The sequence below is a fragment of the Trematomus bernacchii genome, unplaced genomic scaffold, assembly GCF_902827165.1.
Source record: "Trematomus bernacchii unplaced genomic scaffold, fTreBer1.1, whole genome shotgun sequence".
Taxonomy (NCBI): Eukaryota; Metazoa; Chordata; class Actinopteri; order Perciformes; family Nototheniidae; genus Trematomus; species Trematomus bernacchii.
This window is the reverse complement of record NW_022987689.1, coordinates 2,424,491-2,432,344: the sequence shown is the minus strand read 5'-3', so window position 1 is coordinate 2,432,344 and position 7,854 is coordinate 2,424,491. Positions and strand designations below refer to the sequence as shown.

The 7,854-nt window shown below is 39.8% G+C and overlaps 1 protein-coding gene across 1 annotated transcript; it reads left to right on the top strand.

Annotated features, from left to right (window-relative positions):
• The first annotated feature begins 338 nt into the window (after positions 1–338).
• Positions 339–7,850, top strand: wrnip1 (WRN helicase interacting protein 1). The gene is made up of 7 exons (XM_034138272.1): positions 339–1,105; positions 2,297–2,491; positions 2,975–3,207; positions 4,083–4,303; positions 5,418–5,573; positions 6,206–6,285; positions 7,044–7,850. The coding sequence occupies exons 1-7, from the start codon at positions 473–475 to the stop codon at positions 7,323–7,325; spliced, it is 1,800 nt and encodes a 599-aa protein (XP_033994163.1). The 5' UTR covers positions 339–472; the 3' UTR covers positions 7,326–7,850.
• Positions 7,851–7,854: the final 4 nt, after the last annotated feature.

The window sequence follows — 7,854 nt, the reverse complement described above, 5'->3', positions numbered from 1 at the left end:
TTGGCCATTTTAATCGATTAATTACCTTATCTTATGCAGGAAGTCGAAGGTGCGTTCATGTGCTATAGCCTGTAGGAAAATACAAGTATACATCGAAAAAAGAAAGTTAGAGTCACATCTAATGTGCAGTTTTGCAAGATGACCATTCCAACGCTTAAATTAAAACAAACCAATTCCAATTTCACAATGTCCATATTTGTACTCAGCAAAGCGTGTGTCTGGAATATAAACTAGACAGAAATCTCCTGATGTCCGACCGTCCCATCAGAACGTGAATGCACACAGACGTAAATAAGGAAATTAAAATAAGATTAGTCGACTAACATTAACATTGCCTCCGACTAAACGTCAGAATCAGATAGTATAAACGGGAATGCATGTTTGTATTTAACGTTAAGGCAAAAACAACTTTGCTACGTTAAGATTGGTGTTTGGTCACGTGATTGGGGTCAAAAGTTTCGCGGGAAACAACATGGCGAGCGAGATGTCATCTCCTACCTTGGACGCTGTGCAATGTCCCGTCTGTTTGAAAGACTTTACGCCTGGCACCATTAACCGACATCTCGACGTATGTCTGCTGAAAAGCGTTGCTGACAGCAGTCCGTCGACAACAGAAGAAAGCGAGCCTCCTTTGAAGAAATATCGCATTAGTGCCACTGCCGAGGCTGAGCCACCCAGCACCACCGCGTCCAGCCCTTCCCCCGTGGCTGGTGCGGCTTCATCTGTGTTTTCTTTGTTTCAGACCAACAAGAGTAAACTTTTAGCCCCAGGTGAACACAACGGGTTTTTATCAAGTAAACAATCTCCTGTCAACAAGGGGGTTAAACGTAATTTGCTCGGCGAGGCAGAACCAGGACCAGCAGCAGGTACAGAGGATATGAAGTCCCCTGGATTACACGGTCATGCTTTGAAGACATCCACTGATGTATCACCACGGACACTGCTGACGAGTAACAAGCCTCTGGCAGAGATACTGAGACCAAACACACTGGAGGAATACTTTGGTCAGAGTAAAGTTGTGGGACAGCAAACACTCCTCCGCTCACTGCTGGACTCCCAGGACATCCCATCCCTGATCCTCTGGGGACCCCCGGGGTGTGGAAAGGTGGGCCTCGTCACCTGACCTACATACATGTATTTCCATTCTGTTATGCATGACTTCTAACAAAATAAGATACAATTAACAATCTATACACAACGGTTTTTAATTTCAACAGTTTAAATGCAAAACACAACAAAAAAAGGAAATTCTAAGAGCACTTCAGGTTTAACACTTCTTAATCATTTTTATAAGCTCAGCTCTATACTAGACTAAAACCTATCTATAAACCGTCAAAGATGATGCTTATAGCTGTATTTCTTTTTTTATATCAAGGATAGGTCATAATGATCATCATATCAGATTTCATCTCTATGTAAATATGGCACAGTTAGCAAAGTAGCTGAGCTTCATCTGTAGGCTCATGGACATGTCGTTATGAACTGAAGGCCTAATATATATTATCAAAACTATACTTCAACAAACACTACAGTGCATCAAGATATTATGTGTTACAATATGATACAATACATCAATTATATGTCCGAAAATGTGTGCCTATTACAGTTCTCCATACACAATAGGTCAATTGTAAATGATTATGGTCCATCCAGCAGCAACATTTGAAATGTAAATATAATTATATATGAAAGAGGGAAACCGGTGAATGTTTGACATTATGTCTTGATAAATAATCTCAATGATTACTTGACAAAATGTTACTTGATAACTTGAATATTAAGGATTTCAGATTTTTATGAGATCAATATTATCTCAAATTAGCATTAGATCGCATGCTACAGCCAGTGCCAATAATAGTAGAGAGAGATCCTTTACAGCATGTTGAAAAAGTGATTCCGTCTCTGGCTGCTAGGTTGGTACAGACAGTACTTGCAAGTGTTACTTGTCAAACCTAAATAGTATACAGCATGTAATGAGTGAGGTATGCCCAGCTATATTTCTACACAGCAGCTTCCCATTCTTAGACGTCGTCAACATGCTTCAGTAACACTTTACAGTCACAGCTCTCTGGTTTCAAAATTGGAAGGTTATTTTTGGAGGTTGTTATTAGCATATACAGTAAAGACAAAATATTTTCGAGGCCCTAAAATAAAGGTGCATTGTTGTAGGTCCTGGAATATGTGCTCTAAAGATGCTGTACAGGTGCTTATCATTTATGCCATTTATATTGATTAAAAAAAGGGCACATCATGTGTTCAAATCAAATGACTTTGTATGTAATGTGTTGTGTTTCAGACCACTCTGGCTCACATCATTGCCAGCAGCAGTAAAAAGAAGGGAACAGCTCGTTTTGTCTCTCTGTCCGCCACCAGCACGTCCACCAATGAAGTGCGAGAGGTGATCAAGCAGGCGCAGAATGAGCTCCGGCTGTGCAAGAGGAGGACCATACTGTTCATCGATGAGATTCACCGCTTTAACAAATCACAACAGGTGGAGTATTAAACCAAATGTTATCTGATCCATGTTACAATTAGAAGTAGCCACTTTAAAATCCACCCTGTGTTGGTATTTGCTCTTCAGTTTCTGTATGAAATAGGTAAAAAATTATGTAAATCATGAATAGCATTTATTTCATGTATAACATTGTCATTTATTAACAGGATTTTAAAATAGGTTTGGTTTAGTTCGGAGAGTTTTCAGTTAAATTGCCACTGTTGACTGTATTTATTTAACCTTTGACAGGTAATCTCATTGAGACACAGGCTGTTTATCAAAAAAGCCCTAATAGAAAGCAATCTTCAGATTTGATGTAGTTGTATGCTTCATGACTTTACTTTCTCTATGTCAGCTACCAAGGAGGCTCAGCTAATAGTAGTTTAACAAATACCTACTGTTGATATCTTGTTGTTTTAGAAATAGTCATTGTTGTCCCTTTTTTTTCCTCCCATGGTTAATTTGTGTGTGTATCTGTAGGACACCTTCCTTCCTCATGTGGAGTGCGGGACGTTGACTCTGATCGGGGCCACCACAGAGAACCCGTCCTTCCAGGTAAACGCTGCGCTGCTGAGCCGGTGCAGGGTGCTGGTTCTGGAGAAACTCTCTGTGGAGGCAATGGGCTCCATTCTGGACCGGGCTGTGGCCACACTGGGGATTAAAGTCCTGGGACAAGATCAGACAATTCCCAAAGAGCAACACCAATCAGATGAGTAAGTGCGCCCTTGGTAACCAAACACTTAGTGAGTGACACACATCATGATGGGATGTCAGCAGACAACTCAAAATATTTGATGGTTGAGCCTGTTGTTGTCTTCTGTTCCTGGCTCACTGGATTCATTTAGATAAACAACGGGAGTGGCTCACTTTTATCTTGGCTAAATTGCCATTGTAGCTCATAATAAACAGCTTATAATACAATTACAAAATTCAACCTATAGATAATTTTTAAGGCTGCCGTTTGAGTTTTTGCTTTTAAATTGTAATGCAATATATGAACAGCTTTTATTTGAATCACCCAATTTATCAATTAGGTAGAGTAAATGGGGAGAAATAGAGAAACTGTCATCTACGTTTTTTTATAATTCAAAGGTTGTTATATATCTTGATAATGTTATTATTTTACACCTCGGATTTCTGGATAGACTAATACTGTATCTTTCAGGTGTTATTTACCTACACATTAATAGTGTGTTATAAACGTATTATTGCGCAGTTATGAGACCTTTCTAGTGCTAGCATCAAGGGAGGCACTAGGGATATTGATGATACTTTTTGTGTATACTTGAGCACGGCTGAGCATAGTTTGAATTTTGTGGCGCCCTCTACAGGGCACAAGATGAAAATACGTTTTTGGGAAGGACGTTGTAAATGTCCGCCATTCTTTGTGGTTTCTAGTTACAAACAGATCTATACATATGCATTGAGTCAATTTAAATTAGTAAGTCTCTTAACCTTTTTTTTATTATTGATGTTATCAATATTTAATTAGGAAATGTCATTTCTTATTTATTTCTTCCTTACAAGAATATATTTTAAAGTATTCCAACTGGTGCCCTATATCTGATATATATGATTGTTTTCCCAGGCCAAAGATCTTCATTGAACAGAAGGCTCTGGACACAGTCGCCTACCTCTGTGATGGAGACGCGAGAGCAGGACTCAACAGTCTGCAGCTGGCTGTTCAGGCTCAGCTGAGCTCGGCCCGGCCTGACCCCTCAGGGCAGGGCGGCTCTCAGGAAATACTGGTGAAGGAGGACCACATCAAGGAGGGTCTTCAGAGGTCCCATATTCTCTATGATAGAGCTGGTAGGCTTGTATGTTCTTAATTGCTCTGAGAAATGCCATGTGCAAACTATGGGCACAATAGATTCACCAAATAAATAGTAAAATAGTAATAGTAGAAATAGCTTTTTTGGCCACGGTGGTTATTTAAAAAAGGGTTGTTATTTTTTAAACAATTAAGGACATTTTTGAAATGTTCAAGGTATAGTCATTTTAAAAAAAAATTTAGATTACATCAAAATAAAAATTGTACAACATCTGTGATTTGGAAAATGTCCTTCTGATTAGAGGACATTCGTCTAATTTTGAAACCCTGACACTGCGCATTTAAAGAGGATTCATTATGTAATAGGCAGCTGGGACAAAGCGTTTTTTAGGATTATACAAGGGGGCAGGGTTGTCACATAGTCAACAAAAGCACTTAGGCACATTAACACCATTAACACATTGCTACATATTTCAAAAATCCACATATTTAAATCCTCCCATCAGTTTCAGTTTACCACCTGCCATCAATATCTTTACTTTACATAACATCTAAATAATCTGAGGTTTTAAGCTTAACAGCCCTATCATATTGCTTTCCAAAATGCGTCCTGTCACGGGGCTTTCATATCAAATCACTGAATGATAAGGGATGAGAAGAAAGCTCAACCATGCATATCACTTGGGGGTGTCTACAGCTGTGCTTACGGTTGCTTAGTGCCACATTTGACAAAGTGCACCCATTTAAGTAACACCCAGCGTTCACACAAAGTGATATATAAAATGTCTCCAATTATAGTAGACTGTATTTTCAGCCTCTCCAATCATTTACACACTCCCACACTGGTCCCACCCACCCACTCTATGATCCTCTGACCATCCACTCCGTCCTGTTGCATAACCCTTCAGCTGTCCCAAAAGCTCGAGATTTACTGTCCCGTGCTTCAAAGGGTGATGAAAATGTCCGTCAGCATGACTAGTGACCTTCAAGGAGAAAGTATTCTTCCTGTTTTTTTGTCTTTAAATAGTTTGATCAGTCTTTAATCTGTTGTTCCTTTTGGTGTTTCTTCTCTTCAGACCTTTGGGAAGTTTTGTAAATGTTTGATGTGACTTCACATATCTTGATGCATTTATTTTTGTGTGTTACACAAAGGTGAGGAGCATTACAACTGCATCTCAGCGTTACATAAGTCTATGAGAGGCTCCGATGAAAATGCAGCTCTGTACTGGCTGGGCCGCATGCTGGAGGGCGGAGAGGATCCTCTCTACGTGGCCCGGAGACTGGTCCGCTTTGCCAGCGAGGACGTGGGTAAGACCTAATGGAAATAATCCTTTTTATCATCTCTGAATTTAGTGATTTTTGATAATTTACCCCGTCCAGAAAATTAAACAAGCAGCTGCCAACTTTTCAAAATGAGACCCAAAACACTGGTTTGTTAATCAGGTTCTAGCTTTGCAGGACTGTATCTTGCACACAATTAGACATTAGATCGTAGCTACAGACTGTTCCCAAAATCCCAGCCTCTTTAGTCCTTTGCTTCTTTTAAATCTTTTTTTTTGTTTTTATTCTCTCTTTTGTTTTATCAACTACTTTAGATTGTGTCTTGTTCTTTTTTGTTTTTTATGATGCGTAATCTATTTTTTAAAGTTATATCTTTTGCTTTTATTGTACTAATTTAAACCTTTTCTGATTAACAGTAAGATCACAATATTGTTTTGAACATTCAAATGCATAACAAGTAACATTTACTTGTAAAAGCTTAGTTATTAATGTACATAACTCTTGACTCCTCACAAAAATGTACCAAACCTTTTGGTGACCTTTTGATCATAAAATAGGAGGAGTAGTGCAACAAAGACAACATTTGCTATTTTATTACAGTGAAGGAAAAAACATCTGAACTAAGTGCTTACAGAGAAATGGTCCCATATCTTCCTCAGGTATGGCAGACTCCGCCGCTCTTCCTCAGGCCGTGTCAGCCTTTCAAGCTTGTCACTTTATCGGGATGCCTGAATGTGAGGTAGGCTTTCCTGACCAATCAGTGATGGTTCTGAGACCCCATTTACACGGGAACGAAACGGGTTGTATCCGCATAGTTTCTCTTGCGTATAGCCCTTTCATTTACACGAGGCCGTAACAAAACGATAGAAACGGACCCCGCAAACGATAACGGGTCCCAAGGTGGATAGATCTGCAAACGGAACGCTCTGGGGGGTCAAACGGCTCCGTGTAATCGCCTCTATACGATCATTTCCCGATAGATGAAGCCATAGCCCCGCCTCTCCCCACCTCTGCTGCTCACTGCTGTAGCATGGTCAGTAGCTACTGCTACTGACCATGCTACAGATGTTAGTACAAAATCTACAGCTCGACCATGCTACAGATGTTAGTGCAAAACCTACAGCTCCTCTACCACAACCATCAGCAACAAGTGGACATGGAGAATTACATGAACTACAACATGTTGCTAAATCCACCGCGGGGTATAAACAGAAGGGCAACCATGGCAACCATGCTCCGGGTTCTTCTTCGCTGCTTTTGGTGTATTTTGTGGCAGCAGCAGCGCCACTTACAGGCCTGGCATATGTACTACAGCGTTTCCAGCGGGTCGAGCGGTCTCGTGTGAACAGACACGTTAAATGAATCGAATGCGTGTGAACGGAAGACTTTTTTTGAAAACGCATACGGTGCGTAAACGCAAACGTTCCCGTGTAAAGGCAGCCTGAGTCATATCAATCAGATTTTCAGTCAGTCTTTACCTCTGTTACTGCTCAACAGGTGATCATGGCTCAGTGTGTAATCTATCTGGCACGAGCACCCAAGTCTGTTGATGTCTACAAGGCCTATGCTAATGTGAAAGCTTGTCTGAGGAACCACAAAGGGCCCCTGCCTTCTGTCCCCCTGCATCTTCGCAACGCCCCAACCCGACTGATGAAACAACTGGGCTACGCTAAAGGCTACAAATACAACCCATCCTTCAGCGGCCCCGTGGAGCAGAAGTACTTACCTGACGAGCTGCAGGGAATCAACTTCTTCACCTGGACGCCTTCAGACCTGTGAGGCTCTGCTGCTACAGTGTGATGTTAAACTAAAGTCTGCTGAATGAAAACAATCCCATCAAATAATCACTTGTCGGGATATCATTTTAATGTAGTTGCTAATTCAAGATAAGGTAAGGACGCTTAAAGTATTTCATTAGTTGATTATTTGCAAAGTTAAAGAAGAATAAACCATCAATCATTCAGTTAACCATCATGTTGTATTTACATTTCTGTCAAATTTAACTTAATTCTGTTATGTTATGTTCTTTATCAAAGAAACCCTAACCATTTACTTTGAATTAATTTACTTATTGGATTAAAGTCCTTTTTAGTATGTTCAAATAAATAGAAAAAACATACACAATCTTTGTTTTCCCATAATCAAATGTATGCTTTGGTCAATATGTGTTTGTTTATCTCCATCCTGTCCATGTGGCGTTGTCAAACATTGTTTAATCTGATGTTAATGTATGTTTCTTTATGTCATGAATATATTTGTTCATAATCTGTATATATTTTGATAAAATAAAAGAGAAATATAATATTAA

Bases quoted from the DNA above. Each gene is read 5' to 3' on its own strand.
- wrnip1 (XM_034138272.1), top strand. From the start codon at position 473: ATGGCGAGCGAGATGTCATCTCCTACCTTGGACGCTGTGCAATGTCCC. The intron at 3,208-4,082 runs GTAAGTGCGCCC...TTGTTTTCCCAG, and splicing joins GAGCAACACCAATCAGATGA to GCCAAAGATCTTCATTGAAC. The intron at 5,574-6,205 runs GTAAGACCTAAT...TATCTTCCTCAG, and splicing joins CTTTGCCAGCGAGGACGTGG to GTATGGCAGACTCCGCCGCT.